The 23,948-nt window shown below is 46.1% G+C and overlaps 1 protein-coding gene across 4 annotated transcripts in view; it reads right to left on the minus strand.

Moving 5' to 3' along the window:
- MYO1H (myosin IH) overlaps nt 1–23,948 on the minus strand; it is a 72,019-nt gene that overhangs the window by 2,176 nt on the left and 45,895 nt on the right. For all 4 annotated transcript variants that reach the window (XM_033169242.1, XM_033169241.1, XM_033169239.1 and 1 more), the window contains 15 exons: nt 22,787–22,867; nt 21,910–22,015; nt 19,968–20,085; nt 18,863–18,976; nt 17,683–17,759; nt 16,159–16,227; nt 13,802–13,886; nt 13,510–13,669; nt 12,302–12,385; nt 6,780–6,873; nt 4,934–4,989; nt 4,665–4,800; nt 4,130–4,200; nt 1,609–1,706; nt 92–191 (listed from right to left, as the gene is read on the minus strand). In XM_033169242.1, coding sequence (XP_033025133.1) covers nt 92–191; nt 1,609–1,706; nt 4,130–4,200; nt 4,665–4,800; nt 4,934–4,989; nt 6,780–6,873; nt 12,302–12,385; nt 13,510–13,669; nt 13,802–13,886; nt 16,159–16,227; nt 17,683–17,759; nt 18,863–18,976; nt 19,968–20,085; nt 21,910–22,015; nt 22,787–22,867 — 1,449 coding nt within the window. The remainder of the gene's footprint in view (nt 1–91; nt 192–1,608; nt 1,707–4,129; nt 4,201–4,664; nt 4,801–4,933; nt 4,990–6,779; nt 6,874–12,301; nt 12,386–13,509; nt 13,670–13,801; nt 13,887–16,158; nt 16,228–17,682; nt 17,760–18,862; nt 18,977–19,967; nt 20,086–21,909; nt 22,016–22,786; nt 22,868–23,948) is intronic.

Here is a 23,948-nt window from a genome sequence, read left to right on the forward strand (position 1 = left end):
TTAGGCCCCTAAATCTGCTTTGCCAGTCATTCCTTCAGCATCCAGTTCTTTGCCTGTAGAAAAAGGGCCACAGCCATTGCAAAGGACTTACCACCGTCAGTTGTCCATTTTTGGCTTTGTAGACCTGAGCGTCCTGCCCAGTGGTGAAAACCATTGTCCCTTCTTTCCCTGAACTGATTTGGAACTGGAGGCTACAAAAAAGAAACACCAGCAATGACATTCACAAGCCCACCAGGCTTAGGTGCAAAACCACCACCCTGGCCTCTAGGGATAAGGCTGATAATTAAGTCCCTGGAGAGTAACTGCCAGTTGGGATAGACCAATAATAAATGAATAATAGTGCCCCAGCTTCAGAACTCCAACCCCTCAGAGAGATATATGACTGCTGCCAACTCTTTTAAACCTTTACAAGCCAGTTGAATACCTGGCCCTTCACTCAGGCTTTGAGAGGCATTTCAATACCAGCACCAACATCTGTCTTAGTTGGCTGGAAGCAACCACCTGGGGGTTACATTCCAGGAATGGCACATGTATGCAAAAATGTATACAGTTGAACCATCCACATGCGTGCAATCTTACCATCTGAAGCCAGCATGGCCAACGGATCCTACCCCCACCCCAGCCAGGCAAAGCAGAGTGTTTCTGTCCACCGTGCTTTCCAGGCTCTGGGAGACACTCACATGGTCTCATGTGGCTGTCCGTGTTCCTGCAAGAGGCTCCCAGAGCCCAGTAAGCAAGTGAGAGCTTAAAAGATCTTTTGGTGCCAGGAAAACCCTGAGCAAAAAGAGCTTTTAAGCTCTCCACCTTCTGCACATTTGATTTGTGTCATTTCAACTGGCCAGCCTTCAAGTGCCTAAAGATGAAATCACACCTGCTCACTGGTTGCAACTGGACGGTGGTGGTGGTTGTTGCTTTTGTTATTAAACTCATTACCTGTCCTTCAGCAGCAGATCCCAGGCAGGTCACAGCAATTTAAAGTTCAGTATTAAAAAACAGTTAAAAGAAATGACAGCCACGGGAATTGAAGTGGGTCCCAAAAACACAGGTGTGTCTTCAACAGTCATGGAAAGCTGTACAATTAAGGGGCCAGATGCACTTCAATGGGATGGGAGTTCTGCAGTTTGGGGACTGACACAAAGAAGGCCCTCTCCTGGGGTTACAACCACCACCCCTTGCTGTTCTGAGGGCAGCAGAACTACCAAGAGGGACTCCTCTGCCAATCTTAGAACCCAAAGGGCCTAGAGGGAAGGAAGCAGTCTCAGATATTTCATTTGGGACCCAAGTGTTTTTCTGAGCCAACTGCACTGGGAAAAGGATGTCTGTTCAGATGCTTCCCAGAAGCCCACTTACAGGCTGCAAAGGCACCAGCCTCTCCTGCCCTTCATAATTCAGTGGTGTATCCTTCCCAATGTGGCACCAGAACAGCCTCTTCAAAATAGTTATCTGGGTTTTTGCTTTAAATACATGGAGTGTGGAATTCAGGACTCAAGGCTGATAAGCAGGCCTGTGTTTCCTATGCCAACAGATGTGGGTGATACTTAAGAACAATCAACCCCATGCTTTCATTCATTTGCAAATGCAAAGGCCTCAGAAGGGCGAGGGACCCACCTTCCCTGGACCACCGAGACAGAATCCTGCTTGTGGGCCAGAATGCAGAGTTTTGTGACCGTCTCAAAAAAGTGCTCACACTGCAGAATGGCGTCTCCCTGGAAGCAAGAAATGGAGTCAGGCAGGGCTCTCCGTTCAAGGAGAAACTCCCTTTTCACCACTGTGTTATGATCAAACAGCTGCATTTGAAAATTGAATACAAAGAGGTTAGTTACACTTTTCAAAAGCAAAAAGAAGAAGAAGAAGAACTTGGGCTAAACATGTCTCTATACCAGTGGTTCTCAAAGGGTGTCGCAGGAAAATGCTTTTATTTATTTATTTACTTACTTACTTACTTACTTACATTTTCTAAAACAGGAACATAGAGCATATTTAACCCCCCTCCCCTCCCCCGTCCCATTTACAAGGTAAAGGTAAAGGGACCCCTGACCGTTAGGTCCAGTCGTGGACGACTCTGGGTTTGCAGCGCTCATCTCGCTTTACTGGCCGAGGGAGCCGGCGTTTGTCCGCAGACAGCTTCCAGGTCATGAGGCCAGCATGACTAAGTCGCTTCTGGCGAACCAGAGCAGCGCACGGAAACGCCGTTTACCTTCCCACCGGAGTGGTACCTATTTATCTACTTACACTTTGATGTGCTTTTGAACTGCTAGGTTGGCAGCTCCCACTTACAACTTCGTACCAAATACCGCATTTATACATATACTATATGACTTCTCTTCCACATTTTTCCTGGTTCCTTTTGCTTTTCTGCTACTCTGCGTAATCCACTTATTTTTAATCATCCAATTTGTTATCTGTCAAATACTCCATTTCAAATCTGCTGGATTTACTTGAGACCTGCATTTGTCTATACTGGTTCTTGAAATAGTCAATAAACATTCTCCATTCCTCCTTATATTCCTGATCTTTGTTTTCTCTTATCCTGTTTGTCAGACCAGCCAGTTCAGCATATTCAAACATCTTCTTCCTTCGTGAGTACTAGACTTGTTCTCCCCTTTCTGCCAGGAAGGTTCTAGCTGCGGCCATGATGTAGGCCTATAGTAGTAAACTCTTTTGCTTTTTTTTTACCATCCCCAAGAGAAAAATCTCAAGTGTTTTGGGGAAAGTTTTTTTAAAGTATCATTTAAATTCATTACATAGTTTCCCAATATTCTTTAATTATTTTACAGGACCACCACATGTAAAAAAGATCCCTCAATTTCATTACACTTCCAACAAATACCTCCTCTTTTTAAGACAGTTCTGCCAATCTGGTGGATGTTAAATACCACCTGTGGGACATTTTCATCACATTTTCTTTTATTGCATAACATGCCATAAAATTCATATTTATTTTCCACAACTTTCCCCATAATTCATAATCAATACTGTGACCCACATCTTGTGCCCACTTAATCATGCTCGATTTCACAAATTCCTCTTTAGTTTCCCAATCCAACAACAGTTTGTACATTTTTAAAAATCCTTTTATATTTGTATCTAATAGGTCTTCGGTAAACATACTTTTGTTCGGCAAAACCATTTTCCCTATCTATCTTAAACCATTCATTAATCTCATGTGGTGTGGTGTGCAGCCCCATATCATAGCACTAAGGAAAACAGAAAATAAAACTGATAAGCTAACTTTTCACGGATAAAGAAGAAGAGGCCAAAGGGCCCCTCTAGCCCAGCATCTTGTTTTCACAGTGGCCCCCCTGATAATAAGATGCTGCAAGCAAGACGTGAGTGCTCTCCCCACATTTCATGCCTTTCTCTTCTGAAAATGATTAGCTGTCTCACAGGCATCCATTGTCTGAAAGTAAGGTGTTCCTTTTGCTCCTTAGCTTCCCATGCATTTCACACATGCAAACACACACCATGGGTGGGTAAAGCGAAACTGCTACCTTCTCTGGTTTGCTGTCTTCTGGCGTTCACCAAACTTCGGATTGGCATAGAAGGTGTTAAAAGGGAAAAACCGGTAAGAACCTTGAGGGGGCGGAGTTATGTGGGCTATATAAACCCCTCCCGGGGAAGGAAAGGGGTTCTTTAGTTCTTAGTTCTTTAGGTCTTGGGTTCTTAGGTCTTTTGGTTCTTTAGTCTTTAGGCTTGTTGTTGGTCTTTAGCTAGGGGGCTTGTTGTGGGTATTGAGTGCCTGGTAGAAGGGTGGCAAGGGAAGGAGTAGGAACAGGGGTGGGAGAAATCGTTGGGCACTGTTGTTAACAAGAACACAACCAAGAAAGTACTGTTTATTCAGAAACCACATGCGTATGTACTAAACTTCAAATAAAACAGTTTTGTTCCAATATTCTCCTTGCCTGAACTGAGTGAAGTAAATACCAGACAAACTGGTTGGTGGCAGCGGTTAATTAATAAAGTGGTGAGTGCAGGTATCAACGGACCGTTAAACGTCTGGGGGACCTGTGCAGGTTGAGCGGACCGCCACACCATTGTCTGAAAGTAAGGTGTTCCTTTTGCTCCTTAGCTTCCCATGCATTTCACACATGCAAACACACACCATGGGTGGGTAAAGCGAAACTGCTACCTTCTCTGGTTTGCTGTCTTCTGAAACGTGGATAACTAAGATATGGTCGCCCAAGCTGCTGGCAGAAAGGCCTTGGAAAAAGAATGCAAAACAAAGTCACTTACTAGAAAAATTAAAAATGTCTGCCTTTCTTTGCCAGAGCTACAAACAAGCCAGGCAGGCAGATTTTATTGTGTGTTTGGATGCAGAACTGGGTTTCATACTTTACTGCTCCCTCTTTCTCACACTGGCCATTTGACAGACGGCAAGAAAGGATCTGTGAACTGCCCTTTCCATCACAAACAACATATATATTGTTATGAGGTGGGGGGGGGCGGTCAAGCTGGGTCCCTTTCAGGTTTGTTGCTAGAAGAGATGGCTGAACCAGCCCAACCAGTTCCTTTGCCAGAGGGATGGCCTTGGCTGACCAGGCCATTTATCCTATCCAAACAGGTTGCTCTGTTGCCTAGGAGGCAAATGGGTGGGCCTCTCCCCATCTCACTTGGCTGGATGCCTGGGAAGGGAAAGGGTTGCCCAAGGACAGCAGGGATGTTACCTCTGAGGGTCGCATACTCAATCCTCTGCTTGATCTTGGCCGTCTCCACCACATAAGCTGCCACACGTGTCAGAACCAGCAGCCGCTCTCGGGGTTTGAAGCCATTCCGGTCGTACTTCACCACCGGCGTCACATACTGAAAACCAACCACCAGGTGAGTCTTAGAAGCAGAGGCAGCTTCGCCTGAGAGTCGCAGCTTTAACCACACACTATTCAAGGACGACTGTACAGGTTGGCCTGCCCTTACCCCATGCACCCCCAGCCCTCACCTTCACTCTCTCGTGGCGGATCAGCTGCAGGACTTTGGGGCTCAATTCGCTCTCGTCTAGGAACACAGGAAAGAACAAGGGTCACAGTCCCAGCACAAAAGCAGGGAGCCACAAGGAGACATGCACAAAAGTAAACTGATCTCAGGGAGAGATTTTAGGCTGCCTCTGGCACAACAAAACACATATCCCAGTTAGTACCAGCTCTACTATTAGGCAAAGTGAGGAGGCTGTTGATCTTGATTGTTATGGAAGGGCAGAAATTGCTATTTATTTACATATTGTAATATTTATACTGCTGAAGGCAGGAAGGACAGGTCTTCTGGGATTAATTTTTGCCTCAGGTGACAAAACAACTTGCACCTTGATCAGCTGCTCCATCTCTGAACTCAGCATCCCCTCAACCCTCCTCTGGCACAATTATAATGCACAGTTCAAGTAAATGGGCTGAAATACCAGAGCCCACAAACCTATTAAGTCAATGATTGTTGACACATTTATGCTTGCAATATTCTTTGTTACATTAATTAATCTTATTACATATAAAGCTTTTAAAATATGTATCAAAACCTTTAATTATGTACCAGTTAAAGTTAAATGTCTGTAACCCAGCTAGACTGATGTTTTGCAGAAGCAGCTCTCATACCTTTCTCCTCCACCTGTTTTTGTTTGCTAAAAGTATCCCAGGCAAGAATTCTTGTATAGGATTACTGTTGTGAGTTTGGGGGGGAGGGGGCTCAGTCTCTATGACACCCTGTAAAGGGAAAGGGAACCCTGACCATTAGGTCCAGTTGTGTCCGAATCTGGGGTTGCAGCGCTCATCTCACATTACTGGCCAAGGGAGCCAGTGTACAGCTTCCGGGTCATGTGACCAGCATGACTAAGCCGCTTCTGGCGAACCAGAGCAGCGCACGGAAATGCTGTTTACCTTCTTGCTGGAGCGGTACCTATTTACCTACTTGCACTTTGACGTGCTTTCAAACTGCTAGGTGGGCAGGAGCTGGGACCGAGCAATGGGAGCTCACCCCATTGCGGGGATTTGAACCGCCGACCTTCTGATCAGCATGACACCCTGAGTCCCTTCCAATTCTTGGGTTCTGTATCCGTGGGGGTAGACAGGTATAAGAGCAAGCCTGCTAAACCAGTCCCTCTGCCTAGGCAATGGTTGTGGCTGACAACATGTGAAGAACATGTGAAGCACAACCAAATAAGTTGCTCCGTGCCATCAAACAAATGGGTGTGTCTTTCCTCTGTCCCACAAACTGCTAGGGAGAAGAACAAAAGGCAGAGTTGTGTGGGAGAGCTGGAAGCAGTTTGGAGACACAGAGACCTGCTTGCTCTGTGCTGGACCCCAAGCTGTGACTAATGGGGAAGCAAGGTCTGTTAGGGTGTTAATGCTGGGAGCCCCTCTATCCTCTGATCAGGTTGTATATATGGGCAAATAAAACCATATATCCTAAAGACACCAGTCTCTGCCGACCTTCATTCCAAGGAAACTGGACCCTGGGAAAGTGCCTCGAACCCCTGGATTACCTCCCTGCTCAGATATTGGGGTGTTGTGCAACCATATCGTCATCTCCTTGGTGTGTGCGTGCTTTGGGGTTTGTCTGCTCAGGTAGGCTAGCTCCAAGTTTTCTTCTGTTTCCAGGTCAACTCTTCCTAAGAGATGCCTTAGCTGTGCAAAAGTTTGGTTAGGAAATCAGGCTTTTAAGCTTTCATTCTCCTCTGCTTGTGTAGCCTTACATATTTGCATTTCCTTGCAAAGGAGGAGCCCACAATGTGTGTCTCAGGCCTTGTGCCTCCTGTGAACCAAATCCTCAACCAGCCTTGCCCTTTCTGGTCTACTCACTTAGCCTGGTCTCAAGAAATGGTTCATTCAGGCTCTGGGCATAGCCAGCCTTCTTTCCGCGGAAGATGCCACTAGCAATCACTTTTTCTTCCATCTGTTTTGGAGCAAAAGAAAGAGATTAGGCCAGTATTTTCCAAGAAGGAAACCACATTAAAACTCTTGCTTCAGGCTGATGTGGAGAGTTGTACTTATGTTACTAAGAGGCATAAGATTAGGACACCTCCCCTCCTGCAAGCCATAGGCTCAGTATCATTCATTCATTTGTTGTTTTTGTTGTTGTTGTTTTTGTTAATAATAATAATAATATCAATATCCTGCCTCAAGGTTGCTTTCACAGATATATTGAACAAGCTAAAAACAGAAAATAAAATCATTAAAATGCAATTAAACACGAATAAATTTTAAATAATGTAAAGATCTATTAAAAATACAGATTACAACAACAACAACAACAACAACAATAACAACAACAACAAATCACAGCACCAGCCCTTTCCTCAAAAACATTCAGTTCTTCACCAGCTGATAGGACAGTCTGGGAGCAGCCACCCAGAGAAGTGGGCCTCTGAGGGGGGCGGACTGAGAGAAGGGCTTCCCCAAAAGATCTCAGAGCCCAGGCAGGTTTGCATGAGGGAATGTGGTCTCTCAGGTAGCTGACCTAAGTCCACAGTATCACCGGCATCGCTGACTTCCCGGTGATACTGTGGACTTCCCAGCTACCGTTGCTGCTTACTGTGAGGCAGGCAGGGGGGCGAGGGGGGGCGAAGACCAGTGCGGTGCAAACGCACCGGCAGGAAGCTATCCAGCACTCCAGGTGATGCATTCGTTTGGTTGTTGTTGTTGTTTTAATACTTTATTGAAACAATACTTTAAAAACAAACAAACAATAAACAAACCACAAAACAAAACACTACAGGAACAACACCAAAGAACAAACTAACAAGAAAAAGCTTCACAAATTCCTTTGACTTCCATTCATCCCACTGTTTTCTAGGTTCTTTATTTAAGGTCTGTTTTGAATCATCTCTTAAGCTTCCAGTCATATATTCTATCATCTTCACCTGCCAGTCTAATTTGGTGGGTATCACTTCTCCTTTCCAATTTTTTGCTAGCAAAATTCTAGCCGCCATTGTTGCATACATGAAAATTCTTCTAAACGTTTTTGGGATTTCGTTAAACATGATTCCCAACAGGAAGGCTTCTGTGGGTGGGTGTTTTTTCAATGAACATATAAAGATTTTTTAAAGTTCATTTTATATATAATGTCCCAGATTTTTTTTTTCTTAACTGTGAAAGCTTCTGTAGGGGAAAGCCAACAAGGGGTTTTCTGTTTGAGTAAATCTTTATATTTAGCCCATACTTTATAAAGGGATTTTCTTATTATATGATTAAAAAAAAAAACCTTGTGGACTTTCACCTTGTCATAAACCAGATATATGTGCCAACCATAACGGTTGTCAAACCCCTCTGTCTAACAGGTCTGTGTTTTGCAGTACTACCCATTCACAGATCCAAGTTAGGCATGCTGCATCGTGATACAATTTGAGATCAGGCAAGGAAAAAACCCCTCTCTCCTTAACATCAATTAATAGTTCATGCTTAATCCCAGGTCTTTTCCCTTGCCATATGAATTTTGAAATGTCTCATTGCCAGTCCTTAAAGCAGTGCATTCCCCCTAACACCGGAATAGTCTGAAACAAAAAAATCATTTTCAGAAGGACATTCATCTTAATTGTGGAGATTCTTCCCCAAAAAGAAAGATGTAGTCTATCCCAAATTTCCAAATTTATTTTTATCTCATTCCAAATCTTTACATGATTATCCTGATATAGGCTGATATTCTTTGTCATTAGCCAGATCCCTAAGTACCTGACTTTCTTCTTCACCTCTAATCCAGTGGTTTTTTAATTTTCTTTTTTTTTTGCTCCGGCTCCATATTTTTAACTAACAAATTTGTTTTTTTTACAGTTAATTTTAAGACCTGTCCAAATTCTTTTATCACCTCAATCATTTCCGGAAAACTTTCTTTGGGATTTTCCATTGTAACGATAAGGTCATCAGCGTAGGCTCTCAATTTGTAAGATTTTTCTCCCAATAGTAGACCTCTTATACCTACATCATTCCTTCTTTTACTATTCAGAATTTCCAACACCAAGATCAATCGTAATAGGGATAGAGAACACCCTTGTCTAGTTCCCTTCATAATGTTACAACTTTCTGAGAGGTTACTGTTTATTCTAAGTCTGGACCGTTGTCTAGAATATATTGCCTCTACTGTATTCCTCTGGCAAAGGTTTCTCCAAAACCCACTGACCTCCAGGAAATATTATTGAACGCCTTTTCTGTGTCAGCCAGCATTAATGCTGCTTGCTTATTGTTTCTGGATTGCAAGTATTCTAAGATGTTAATGATGTTTCTTATATTGCTTTGCATCTGGCATCCAGGTAAAAAACCAGCCTGATATTCGTATATTATTTCCTTCAGCTAAGATATTTGCAAAGATCTTGTAGTCGCTATTAAGTAATGAAATTGGCCTATAATTGGTGGAAAGTTCTAAATCAGGGGTCAGCAAACTAAGGCCCACAGGCCGGATTCGGCCCAATTGCCCTCTGGATCTGGCCTGCGAACAGTTCTGCAATCACTGCTTGGATCGGCGCAATCGCCATTTTTTTTTAAAAAAAAACTGGGCGCCATTTTTTGGCGATTCCCCCCTCCTCCCTCATCATGGCGGCGTCTCCTCCCTCCGCCGCGTGCAGCTTGCTGACCCCTGTTGTAAATCCACCCCTTGCTTAGGGATGTGCGTTATATAGGCCTCTGACCATGAAACTGGCGTTTTGCCATTAGTTAAAATATCATTCATCACGTCTTTCAGTGGTAACAATATAAGATCTTCCAATTTTTTATAATAATCATCCGAAAGTCCATCCGGACCTGGGGTTTTTCTTACTTTTGCTTTTTTAATTGCAGATTTAATTTCAAAGATCATAATTGGCACATTAAGCCTGTTCATTTTTTCACTTGATATTTTTGGTAGATGGTTATGTTTTTAAAATTCTTGTATTTTTTCATGGTTTGCCTCTCCTTTTTGGTATAAATCTCTGTAGTATCTTACAAAGTTTTCACAATCTCATTTGGATCATCTATTATTCTCTCTCCTATTCTCAGCCTGTTAATGACTGTTTTTTCCGGGCTTATTCACAAATTCAAAATTTCTATGTTTTAATACTTTGATTTTCCAATCAATTTCTTGGTCAATGATCGTTGCGAATTACGTTTGTAACCATTTAATACTCTGTTTAATTGTTCGCTTCCTGGATTCTTTAGGAGTTCTTTTTCTTTTTTTGTTATCGATTCTAAAATTTCTGTTTCTCTTCTCTGTCATTCTTTTTTGAAACAAAATAGGAAATTCTTTCCAGTAGCACCTTAGAGACCAACTGAGTTTGTTCTTGGTATGAGCTTTCGTGTACATGCCACGGCTTCCTGCAAAGGCTTCTGGGAGCCGTAGTTTGTCAAGGGTGTTGGGAGGCATGAAGGAAGCCCTATTCCCCTCTCCCAATTCCCAGAGTGCTTTAACAATCAGTCCCTCCCAGGGAACTCTGGGAACTGTAGCTCTGTGAGGGGATTAGGAGACTCCTGACAACGCTCAGCATCTTTAACAGATGACAGTTGCCAGGATTCTTTGGCAGGGACGGGGTGGGAATGTGCTTTAAATATATGCTTAGGGCAGAGGTTTCCAACCTTTTGGAGTCCACGGCTCCTTTTACCAAATACCTTCTTTCGGTGGCACCCCTGCGGGGCTCAGGAGCCCAGTTATGTAACCCCTTCCTCCAGAGCTGGCAGCCTCTCACCCTCCCTTGTGGAGTATTCCCTCGGCCTCGTCGACTCTCCTTAGGAGTCCTCTGGGCAGCTGGTGCTGCCCCTGGTCTCTGAGCTCCCCCCCCTGCCTCCTCACACTGCCCCACAGGGGCCTGGGACCTGTCTGTCCATTCCCAACAAGGGATGCCGGATTGCCTGGCTAGGCTCCCTCACCCGCTTGCTTGCTTACTCAACTCCTGAAAACCAGCACCCCCGGGCCAGCCCCAGAGGCACCATCAGGGCCGTCTTAAGCCTATCCGGCGCCGTGGTTCAAAGATCCCTCCGGCACGCGTGCCCCCCATGCCCCTGTCAGCTTGGGACTTCCATTTTCACTCATGGACCCTACACCAAGCTCCTGCATCTTCATCCGCTGCAAAGCAGGCAGCAGCTCGTCAGGTGCAGCTTCTCCCCCCCTTTCCCCCATTGGTAAACAGCCTTCTCATAAGGCGCAGCGGGAAAGATCCCGCACACATCCGTGGCTAAGTTGGCATTGATGGTGAGAGACAGGAAAAACGGGCTGAACTCCCTGGCCGGCTGCTCGGGCAGCTGAAAGCTTAGCACGGCCGCCTCACCTTGACCGGGATCCGCCCATGTTTCCCTCCAGGCAGTCAGCAGCTGGAGGGTGGCTCCTCCGACTGGACAGAGGCACCGGGCATGGCACAGAGCAGAATGGCGGAGGAGGGCAAAGGCGGCGCTGCCGGCAGGGCTGGAGGGCACTCCTCTGGCAGGAGGGAAGCTCCAGCCGTGCCACGGCATGGCGGAGGCAGACGAGGGCGGTAAGCTGATGCCGGGAGGCACTACATCCAGCCTCCGCCTCTTCCCTGGCGCCCTCCAGAACATGGCGCCGTGGTTCCCTGTGCCACTAGCCTCTATGGTTAAGACGCCCCTGGGCACCATTCACCCATAGAGCTTGTAGCTGGGGTTGATGCAACAAACAGCTGTGCAAGCCTTTGGGAGACAGAGATGTGAGAGGGCATCAGAGGAGAGAGGGAAGGAAAGGGGGATGGGGCCAGTGTTGCCTGTGGCACCCTGCCACGGCACACTGGTTGAAAACCACTGGCTCTGGGGAATGTAAGAACCCCCAAACCTCTGGCAGCTCTCGTCACAAGAGTATTTGATTTTCCATGAACAGAACTGCCTTTAACTGTCCTAGTTTCCCCCCACAAGGAAACCAGGGCCTTCTGGTGGTTCCCTCACTGTGAGAAGCGAAGTTACAGGGAACTAGGCAGAGGGCCTTTTTGATAGTAGCGCCCATGCTCTGGAATGCCCTCCCATCAGATGTCAAGGAAATAAACAACTATCTGACTTTTAGAAGACATCTGAAGGCAGCCCTGTTTAGGGACGTTTTTAATGTCTGATGTTGTACTGTATTTTTAATATTTTGTTGGATGCCGCCCAGAGTGGCTGGGAAGACCCAGCCAGATGGGCAGGGTATAAATAAATAAATAAATAAATAAATATTTTGTTGTTGTTCTTTTGTGAGAGAGCTGCAGTGGAGATCTTCTGAGAGCTCCCAAGCCTCTGCACCTCTGAGCCTTTGCAGAGTCAGCACAACAACAGTAGATGCAACTAGGAGCCAGGGGGACGTACCCAGGGCAGATTCCAGCTCCCAACACTGTTCATTTTAAGAACTGAGCCCCACAAAAACTCAAAAGCCCAGACTTTACCTGTGCTTTCTTCTGTGCTGTGATGCCACGGCAATATTTCCGGACAAGGTTTCTTGTGCAGATCTTCCTCAGGACCTCAGATGTCTGGGTTGAGAAGGGGGGAGGGGGAGTGTAATCTGTCATTTGAAGTGGGGCAAGGTGGATGTTTGGGAAGGGCCTTAACTCAGCATGCAGAAGGCCTCAGGTTCGAGTCCAGGTTTCTGGTTAGTGAAGACTTCAGCTTGAGAGAGCAGCTGCCAGTCAGAGCAGGTGGCACCAGGCAAGATGGGGATAAGGCAAGCTTTTAGCAGCTGCTTTTAGGAGCAATGGGGGACCTGTGACCTTCCATGCCATGTTGGGACTGCAAACAGCACTGAATTTCAGCTCCGTTGCTCAGTCCCAGCTCCTGCCCACCTAGCAGTTCGAAAGCACGTCAAAAAGCAAGTAGATAAATAGGTACCGCTCTGGTGGGAAGGTAAATGGCGTTTCCGTGCGCTGCTCTGGTTCGCCAGAAGCGGCTTAGTCATGCTGGCCACATGACCTGGAAGCTGTCTGTGGACAAACACCGGCTCCCTCGGCCTATAGAGCGAGATGAGTGCGCAACCCCAGAGTCGTACCTTTACCTTTAAGGTCCCTGCAGCTTGGTCTCAGTCTGCCCTAGGAATGGGCAAATCTGCCAATCTTGGTTTCTCTGTGTTTTGCATTTTTCCAGCCCGCTTTCCTCTTTCCCTCCTCAGCCTGTGACATTCCTCCCAGGAAAGTCCTCATGACAATTCCTCAGCATTTTAGTGCAAATTTCTCCCAACATATACAAGCAGTTTGGCCAAAATATGTACAAAGCGCGTTTTCTGTTAAATATATATATATGCATACACACATAGACATCTAACATAATGTTGGGTGCTATTTTCAGTGATAGGGGCATCTTTGTGTACATCAAACTTTAGTATATGCCTATTTCCCTACATGTGATTTGGCTGGAGAACTGCATTGCAAAATTTGGAGAAGTGCAGATTCCAAAGGACAGCTGAGCTTCATTTCAAATTCCTGCCCTTCATCAGTGCCCACAGCTAACACGAGAAGGGCTGAATCAGACCAAAGGCCCCTCTTGCCCAGCCAGGCCCTGTGGGACACCTGCAAGCAGGGCTTGAAAGGCAGCTGCCCCCCTCCCACTCTTCTTCCCCAGCAAATGGCATTCACAGGTACATGGAGGTTCTAACAGCTCTCACCTCTTGCATGATCTCCGGAGGCTTAAGCCAGCTTTTGTCCAGGACGTTCTTTGGGACATGATCTCTGAGTTTCATGAGGTAGGTGTACTGCACAAGCCTCACGAAGTCCTTGTTATTGCGGTTCAAGGGTTGCTTCCGGTGGATGAAGCCTCTGATGTACCTACAGGAGTGGTCCATTTTACTGATAATTTCATTGTTTTAGTCTTCTTGTAAACTGAGGTTTTGCTTTGCTTTACAATCCAGCAATCCAATGTAAATTGAATGAAACAAACAAACAAACAAGCCAGCTTACTTCCGGATGGTCTGGGCTGCCCACATCCTCTTTTTGGCCAGCTTCCGGGCCAGGACTCCTCTCCAGCAGGACTCCAGTTTAATGGCTGCGAGACAGAGAGAGTCACCAGGGCAGAGAAAGAAGAAAGAGGGGTGCCCCCCACCCCCCATGAGTGATGCTGCTATGCAGAAAGCCCTTACCTGCCCCACCATTTCTCCAAGTCAAGCTGCCACATAGTGTATTTTTCTGTGTATAACACGCCCCCATGTGTAAGACGACCCCTATTTTTTGGGACTCCAAATTAAGGAAATGGGGGGAGATTGCCCAGAGTGATTAAGCTTTGGGGGGGGGAGTTGTTGAGCTTGGGGGGGGGTGATTGCTGACAATCGCTCACCAGCCTGAACACCACTGCCAATCGCACGCCTTGCCGAACCCACCAATCATCTGTCTGCTCACCGCCGGCCAAATGCCAAATGACCGCCCAATTGCCACAACAGCCAATCAACAGCAGGCCTTATGATTCACAGCTGCCAACAATCACCCATCCCCCTTCTGCACTATCCATGTATAAGATGACACCCCATTTTTAACACATATTTCTAATTTTAAAAAATTGTCTTATACATGGAAAAATACGGTACTTTCTTCCTCGGTCATAAGTACCTGAGAGACGGAGGGACCTGAGCAACTGACTCTGGCTCTCACGGGTCAGGAAGGGACAGAAGTCACTCCCTCCCAGGAGATAGACTGTAAAAAGCTGTGCTGCCTTCCCACCATCAGGCATCCAGACTGGACTATCAAGTTGACCATCCTTGTTGACTACTTGTAAGTAAACCAGAACAACCATAGTGTGGCAAATAGGCCAGGTTTAGTCCAGTTTTAGAGCCACAGTGCTCTGGTTCATTGTGAGGTCCATTTCAACCTTCTGCCTGCTTCCCTCTTATCTTTTCTAAGAAATAAAGTCTCCTGAAGTGTGTGCGATGGCCAGCATCAGGGTTTTGGAATCTCCATGCTAGGAGGTGCGGTTCAGAAACCCCTGGAGGCAGCGGCGTAGCTAGCTGCTCGGGTGCCCGGTGCAGTGCATGCATCCTGCATCAGGGGGTGGGGCGAGCCACAGGAGGGTGCGCTGCATGGAGCCTCTCCCCAGCCTCCCCCTCAGCTGTAGGGCGGCTGAGGCGGTGGGCAGACACAAGCCCAAACAGCGCAGAGCTTGCTGGCAGTCCACCCACCGCCTCCCCTCTGGAGAGACGCATGGCTCAGGCACGCTGCAGGCGCCGTGGTATGATGCCCAGCGCCCCCCCCCCCGCCTCACCTAGCTACCAGTGGCGTAGGAAGGGGTGTGTGGGAGGTTTTTTTTTTTAAAGGGGGGTCGGAGCCCAATTTTTATTTATTTATTTTAAAAACACCTATTTTTTCCATTTTGTCACCCCCCTCAATGATTAAACCTGGGGCAGCCCACACCCACCACACACCCCTTTCCTACGCCACTGCCTGGAGGGCCAAAGGTCCCCCCTTCCCACTTCAACATATCAGTTATTTTATAGAGTTTAAAATATTTTATTGTGAAGCTGCTTGTAAGTAATAGCAATGAATAATAACATCACATAATTGTGGCAGAGAACAGACAGCAGAGGGCAACAATGTGCTGTTGTTGCTGAAGACCCAAGTAAACACTGTATTAATTTCTTTGTTCAGCTGTACTATTCTGAAAACTAGGAGACAGAGAAGCTGAAAAAAAAGAAATTAATTCAGGAGAATAGCCCACAAGTATGTTCTCCAGTGCTCACATCCCAGCTGAAATGGGAATCTGTAAAGGAAAGGAAAGCTACCCACCCCCTCCTTGAACCGTTTCCAATCCAGCTAGGCACTAAAAGAACTTGTAACGAAGAATAGGGGCCCAAGTTTTATGTCATTAAACTGTAAGCCTGAGAGGAGGGACCACCTGGTTTCTGCTACATTCCAGCAGAGGTGTAGGAAAGGGGGCCGGTGGGTGACATTCGGTGCACTGCCCACCCGCAACTCCCAAGCCTACCCCAAGCCGTCAATGGGGGGGGGGGGTGTTACCAAAAAAATTCCACACTGGGTACCACCTGACCTTGCTATGCCTCTGCATTCTAGGACACTTTCCAGCTGAAGAGGGGCTAACCATTGTTTACATCAAATAAATAAATACACAGCAAATTAATGTTCGTTAGTAACATTCAGAATTGCAACAAGAAGCTGAATATTAGAAACCAGCATTTGAAATAAAGACGTTTTGGGTCTCAATTCCAAATAATTCATTTTATATTTAAAAATCCCTAATTGGTACAAAACTGTGTTTTTCAAGGTGAAGCAAAATCCCCCTGGGATTTTCGCAGCCAAGATCTGCTACTTACCTGCTTCCCTCATCTTTTGGAACTCACGCTTCCCTAAACATCCTTTGTATTTGGCTTGTATTCTGGAAACTGAAAAGGAAAAGCAACTTGGAATCAGAGAATGGTGGAGTTGGAAGGGCCCCCAAGGGTCATCTAGTCCAACCCCCTGCAATACAGGAATCTCAGCTAAAGAATCCATCACAGATGGCCGTCCAAGCTCTGTTTAAAAAACCTCCAATGAAGGAGAGTCTGCCACCTTCCAAAGGAATACAGAGCTTAAATTTCCCTGAAAATATATTTGTGAGGTGAAAGTGCACATTTAAACCTGGGACAGACAACCTGCGACAGCCGTTCAGATGCTGCTGGGCTCCCAGCTCCCCTCTGCCCTGGCAGCCAGCACAGACAATGGTCAGGGGCAGGATGAGAGCAGGAGTCCAGCCACTCGTTCCCCACCCTTGAGGGACAGAAGGCTAAAATGCTTCTGGCAGGCACAAGGTTGACTATGCCGAGGGAAGGCTGAGGAGGTGAACAAAACAATTAGTTGGTAGATAGATGAAGATTGTTACACACCACCTCCAATTTCCACAGCAGAGCAGGATGCCAGGGATTTCCAGGCACTTAGCCGGGTCTGCCTTCGTTTTGGACAATCGAGTCCCAGCAGAGACTGTGCTGTCTTTATGATATATGGTTCATTTACACATATATGCAACCTGAGCCTAGGATGGAGGGGTTCAAAGCATTAGACCAGCGGTCAGCAGCCTTTTTCAGCCGTGGGCCAGTCCACCATCCCTCAGACCATGTGGGGGGCCGGACTATATTTTTTGGGGGGAAATGAACAAATTCCTATGCCCCACAAATAACCCAGAGATGCATTTTAAATAAAAGGACACATTCTACTCATGTAAAAACACTCTGATTCCTGGACCGTCTGTGGGCAGGATTGAGAAAGCGATTGGGCCGCATCCGGCCCACGGGCCTTAGGTTGCCTACCCCTGCATTAGACTCCATGAAGGTCCCATCGCTTCCACTGCTGCTGCCTCTGATTCAAACAGATACCCCCATAAATTTCTGCAGTAATCTACAAATTTCCTTTTTTAAAAAAAATCTGCACAAAAAAATCAATTTACATATTCCATTGCAAAATACCTAACTAAACAAGGATTGTATCTCAAGGTATGCATTTCTAAACACACTTTATCCTAAAATATGCATTTTAAGTGGATTTTTGTTTACATCTTTAGCCAAGAGCTGTACTGAAAAAACCAAAGAAGTGCAAAATCTGAAGGATGTTTACATTCTGATCAGTGCAAATTAAATCAGCTCATGTAAAACTGCAGACAAAATGAAATTCTCCTCCATTCCTAGTTGCAAAATCCACCTGCTTTTAGCAATCCTAAATTTCCTGCAGGGTATGTGAACTGCAAGGCTGTGGCCTTCTCAGATGCCACCTAGAACAAACCCTCACAGAAACAAGGAAGGATAAAAATATTCAGTTAAAAATGACTCTTGGGGGTTTGCAAGATCGAAAGTGGGCAAATTACATACCTAGCCGATTTTTTCTGAATTCAAAGGCATCTTCTGTAGCAAACAGAGTTCTTGGGAAACGGATGAATATTTTGGTCCTAAACAAGAGAAAAGCATTCAATGAAATGCAGAAAGATTGCGGCAGGTGGACATAAAATTTACAGTTTGCTACAATCTAAGAGAAAATATTTTTAAAATGATGTACAGGTGGCACCAAACACCAGAAAAATTGGCCAAAATGTATAGAAATAGATCCCCTTTAAGCTGGAGGTATAATAAAGAAAATGGGTCTTACAAACATACGTGGTGGACATGTCCTGATATATGTGTTTATTGGAATAATATATATGAAGAACTCAAAAAATTGATCAAATGTACATTTGAAAAAAAGACCAGAAATGTTCTTATTAAGTATTTTGCCAGAGGAAATCAAAAAAAAAGAGTATTATGTATGTACGGGATAACAGCAGCCAGAATTTTAATAGCCAGAAATTGGAAGAATAAAACTTTACCAAGCATAACAGATTGGCAAAACCTAATGTTAGAGTATTTACAATTAGCTAAGACAACCGGAAGAGTAAGAGGACAAATGATTCAAAATGCGTGGAAAGAATGGAGGATGTTTAAAGAATATTTAATGAGTAATGGTATAAGCAGAATCCTAATGGCAGGTTTAGACTGAACCTACATACAAACAAGATGAGATAAGAAAAAGTAATTGAGGAATAAAAGGAAATAATAATGAGGATAATTGGAAGTTGTTTTTAACAAACTGATTTTTTCATCCATTGGTTCTATTAGTTATGCCTGTATTAATCTCTACTGCATGTTGTAGAATGTATGTGATATATATCGTTTCTATAATTTTTAACCAATAAAGAATTTATATCTGGAAAAAAAGAAATTCAGGCACCCAAAAATATATCATTTGCTCTGAGGGTGGTCTCACCAATTTTAAGCACTTCCAGGAAGAGATAGGCAAAATTTGTCCATTTAAGTTTCTCCCCATTTCCCACTTTTAAGTTCAGTTCACCACATTTCCACATCCATTTGCAGTTTTTAAAAACACAAGTCCTCATGAAAACACTTCCAGATTTTTGGCACACATTTCTCCTAACAGTCACTCTTCTGTAATATTTTGCCCAATGTACACATTTTTGCAAGCAATTTATCCTAATGCTTATTTGTATGTTGCTCTTACTTTCCCATTTTGTACTCTTCTGGCTTGTAGCCAATATGCTTGATGAGCTTCTCAACTCCTTTGGCAGCTGTCCCTTGCCAGTAAGGCCAGGTATCCGGACACAGGGACTTGTACCTAAAAACAAAATTATAAATAAATTCAGGGACCAAAGGAAAGTGTGTTCCAAGCAAATCTCCTGACCCACTTCTGACCCTCCTCTCAGGAGCTGGAGTCAAGTGCACTCAAAGCAAAACACGGTATCAGTAAAGTTAACTCTTTGTTCAAAGTAACAAAGCAGGGCAGGCCTAGTGGTGACAGCAGCCCTTCCCAGCAGGTCTTGCCCCCATGAGGCATTTGCAAGGGCTGAAGGTCCCTCTTTTCCACCGCTCTCTAAGGCTCCTCACCCGGTTCCTTCCCCAGCAGCTTAAGGCTCCGTCTGCTTCTCTCTCTTTCCTCGGCCCTCTTCCTCTCTTGGCACGTTCTAGACTAGGGCGAAGGGGAACTGGTCACAGCAAGAGGGGGAGACTCCCCGGCTTCTCCGGCAGCCAGTCTCAGCACTGTCTCCTGGGCCCCGTCCTCTCCTGCCTCTGAGTCTGGACCGCTCTCCACCACAGACTCTTCCTGCTCACCAAACCCTGTGGCCTCTTCCAGCACGTCCTCCTGCCAGTCTGCTCCCTCTTCTCCCTCTGACCCCGCATTATCGTCCCACCCCCACTCCCCAGGCCCCAAACCTTCTTCCCTTGGGGGGCCCCCAGCTGGTTCCTCCCACCACAACTCTGCGACCAACCAGTCCATAAAACCTCCCTTTACTTTTCCTATAGGGCAGTTGGTGCAGTGAAAGTAAGAATGTAATCAAAGCCTGCTGGATCAGGCCAATATCCTACCTAGACCAGGATCCTGTTCTCACAGAGGCCAACCACATGCCTCAGTGGGAAGCCCCAAGTGAGACTGGGGCACAAGAGCAACTCTCCCCTTCTTTGGTTTCCAGAAACTGGTATTCAGAAGGATTGCTGTCTCCAACCAGCCGTGATGAAGGCAGCTCTGCCCTGCCTCCACAGTAAGAGGCAGTAATGCTTCTGAATACTAGTTACTGGAAACAAGGTGGGGGGAGAGCTTTGGGACTCACCTTTGCAGAAAGTGCTCATACTTCCGACGGTAAGCAAAGCCGGCTCGCCTCACCCGCAGGTGCTCCATTAGGCCCAGGTACTTCACCTGGTGCCTTATTAAGGAGTCATCAAATTTGTCTGCAAAAGACAAAACCCACACCAAGGACAAGAGGTTGTTGCTACCAGCTGGATGAGGGCACATGTGCAAACAGGGGCGGAGGAAGGGGGTGCGGTGGATGTCACCACTGAGGGGGGTGACAAAATGCTGGGTGGCACTCGCTGTGGGGCCTGCAGCGCGCCCAAGCCACACATCTCTCCTGGGAGAGACGCGGTGGCTTGGGCACATGCAGGCTCCGCGCTGCCCAAACAGTCCGCCTGCTGCCCCCCCCCCCAGCTGTAGGGCAGCCGAGTGGGAGGAGGCAGGCAGACTCCAGAGGCCCCGCAGAGCCCCGACTGGCCCTGCTTCCTCCGCAGCTGTGTGCAAACTTTTAAGCTAGGGGAGAGAGAGAGAGAGAGAGCGCAGGCAACTGACTCACAAGATGGGAAGTAGGCTGGCCAAGCCACGAGCTCCCTTCTCCTTTTACACCATTCAGGTACATGTGGTTGTTGGGTGGGTGGGGGGTGATTCTGGATGATGCTCTGAGTCCCTTCCAATTTTGGGGGTCCCCATCCCCAGCGAGGGCTGGAGTCTAATGGAATAGGTTGCTGAACTGATCAGACAAGTTTCTTTGTGAGACAGTGACCCAAAGTATCCCCAAAGAATAAGCAAGGTTGCAAGAGCTACAACAAAGTGACAGTGCCCTCCAGAGCATTTCCTTACCCCCCCCCCCAAAAAAATCTGGCTGCTAGGTAGCAAAATAATAGCCAGAGGTGTGTGTGTCAGCTGAGCTGAAAGCAGGCTGGAAGCTGGGGACACAGAGACACAGAGATTTGCCTGCTCTGTGCTAGATCCAAAGCTGTGAGTCTGCTGGCCCCCATTCCCAGGAAACCAAAACTGGGCGAGTGGATGGAAACCCCTGGATTCTCACCACTTGGAGACTGGGATGGTGCCTACACTTACCCAGGGTTCAGTTTCCTTGGAATGGAGGTCACTAGAGACTGCGGTGTCTTTAGGATATATGGGTTTATTCAGACATATATATAACCGGAGCATAAAACCAAGAGACTCACAGCATTAATACCCCCAATAGATCTCGCGTCCCTGTTAGGTTTCTAGGGGTCCCCCCTCAAGCCATAGCTTTGGCTTCTGCACACAGAGCAAGTCAAGCCTCTCCTTTCCAGCTCCCAGCTTCAGTCCAGGATAAAAAGAAAGACTAGCTCCTTGGCTTGTTGTTCTCCCACCCCAGGATGACGTGGCATCCAGCCAGATGATAGGGGTGGAGCCCTACGCCATTTCTAAAAGAGCATTGCAAGCTGTTTGTGTTCGTGGCAACGCATCTGTCCTTCACCCGCTCTTTAGACATGTAAATGGAGTGTTTGCTGGCCTGGCTATCTGGGCTAATAATTGAAGCAGTCCCTACAAACTACAGTCTTGCAGGCACAAAACCACAGGGTTGGTTGGGACCCAAAGACATCATCCAAAACAACCCCTCAACTCAATAAGAATATATATTCTCCTAGAGATCCATCTTCTTGGTGGGAAAACCCAGACATGCACTCAGTTGTGCCAAGGAGGAACTGCAGTTCTTACTTCTTTTAAAAGTTTCCCCGCCTTTCCTTATTCCAATTATAGTATTGGGCATTTTGTGGGGAATTGAAGAGGAAGGGAAGCTTGACCCTATGGTTGCATCTTCAGCTAAAAGGTTTTCTGGTTAGCAGGTCTAGAACAGGCCCCCATCAATGCAGACCTCTGCCAGCCAGAGCAAAGAGCTTTGCATATTATTATTATTATTATTATTATTATTATTATTATTATTATTAACATAATGCACCCTTCTGCTGAGTTCCCGGAGGCAACCTTACCAGCCGCTTTGTCATCATTGGGTTTAATGCATCGAATGTAGGATGGTTCTTTTGACATGAGGATGTCTATCAAACTAGCCAGGCTGTTTTTGAACTGAGTTGCCACCTGAGCAAACAGAAAGGACTCGTTCAAAACAGTTACACAGAATGTCACCTAGGAAGTACGGTTGCAAGGGCAAATCATAAAAATGTAAAAATAAAAGTGTGCCCCCCCCCCTAATTAATACAGGATTGCTGGCGGGACGGTGGGTTCTGGGGGACATCCTTCCATCTATGGTGGGAACGGTCTCGGGTTTCATTATTTTGATCTCAAGCATATGAAGAACTATCTTAGTCGTCTCTCCACATATTCCGAAACAAAATGAAAGCTTGTCTCCCGAAAGAGCTTTTGACATGGATGTTAGATGCCACTGGCATTTCAAAAGCTCAACAATTAAAACATGGGGGGGGGGATCTACATTTGTCCTTGTGGTGTAAGAACTTAGGGACTCGGGCTATTGTAGGAAAAAATTACACGTAAGCTGCGTGCTTCCAGGGAGGTGGAGGATCCAGAGCACTTTCATGTCAACTGGCTGGGTTTTATTTCCTGTGCTTCAGACTCAACTGCCCCCACATTCACCATCCATGCCACCTTGGGAAATATGGATGTCTCAATTTATATTGGTATGTCTTTCCCTTAGATTTATTGTTTGTTTGCATTGCATATGGTACTGTACATTTCAGTTGTTAGCAAAGGCAATAAAGGTGTTTTTTTTTTAATTAACACCCCCCCCCCCGCCACTTTCCACAAAATTGTTGAAGTTTCAAGCTATGTCGCTTGAAGCTTGCGTCAAGCTCAGCCCTGACATCTAGGCTCACATGTATGGGATAAACTCACAGTCTCGGGCCTCCTTCGGTTGTCCAGCTCCGTCAGGTGGAAACATTCTCTGAGGATCCCATTTTTGGACCTGCACAGCACCTGGGATCAAATGAAAATAAAGCAAAGTCACTGGGAAGATCAGAGCACGGGGGGCCTATTCAAAATCTGCTGGGGGAGGGAAATGATGCAAAATTTCTAGATGTGCACGGGGCACAGGAAGCTGGAGAAAATACACCTCCTTTAAAAATCATGGGCATTTTGGGCAGGAACATGGAAAATTAGCAAATTCCAAGTCAGATCTTGCTGTTAAAATGAAACATAACCCAAGCTTTGACTTTAGAAAACAAGAGGATTCCCATCAGAACAGATTCTCCTTTCAAGTCACCCAGCTTTGGGAGCTGGGTATGTTTAGCCAGGAGAAGAGAAGGTTAAGGGGTGATATGATAGCCATGTTCAAACATATCAAAGGATGTCATATAGAGGAGGGACAAAGGTTGTTTTCTGCTGCTCCAGAGAAGCGAACACGGGGCAATGGATTCAAACTACAAGAAAGAAGATTCCACCTAAACATTAGGAAGAACTTCCTGACAGTAAGAGCTGTTCGACAGTGGAATTTGCTGCCAAGGAATGTGGTGGAGTCTCCTCCTTTGGAGGTCTTTAAGCGGAGGCTTGACAGCCATCTGTCAGGAATGCTTTGATGGTGTTTCCTGCTTGGCAGGGGGTTGGACTGGATGGCCCTTGTGGTATCTTCCAACTCTAGGATTCTATGATTCTCACACTATAAAACGTATCATTCCTCCTATTGCTGATGCTACGGTTGTGAGTGCCATTGTTTAGGCAGGCAAAACGGCAGCACCCAGCACCAAGTGAGAGATATCCGCAAGCTTGGGTGGAGGGAAACCCCTGAGGCTTGCAAATCTTTTTTAAAAAAGAAAGGCATGGGGAGGAGAATCCCAAAACAGACCAAAGAGGACTGGGGTCTTCGGTGCCCACAGAATGCAGACTGGCTGGCTGTTGAGACTAGAGAGAGGAGGAGTGGAAGAGCCGATTCGCAACAGGGGCTAGCTTGGGTCTTCCAAAGGTCTCTTCTCCAGACCATGGCTCATGTTTCAAGTTTGCTTTTGGGCAATTTAAGATTGCTGGAGAGGAGAGAGGGGAAGAGGTCCACCACCAGCACTGC

This window comes from Lacerta agilis, chromosome 14 (genome assembly GCF_009819535.1).
Source record: "Lacerta agilis isolate rLacAgi1 chromosome 14, rLacAgi1.pri, whole genome shotgun sequence".
In the NCBI taxonomy this organism is placed as follows: domain Eukaryota; kingdom Metazoa; phylum Chordata; class Lepidosauria; order Squamata; family Lacertidae; genus Lacerta; species Lacerta agilis.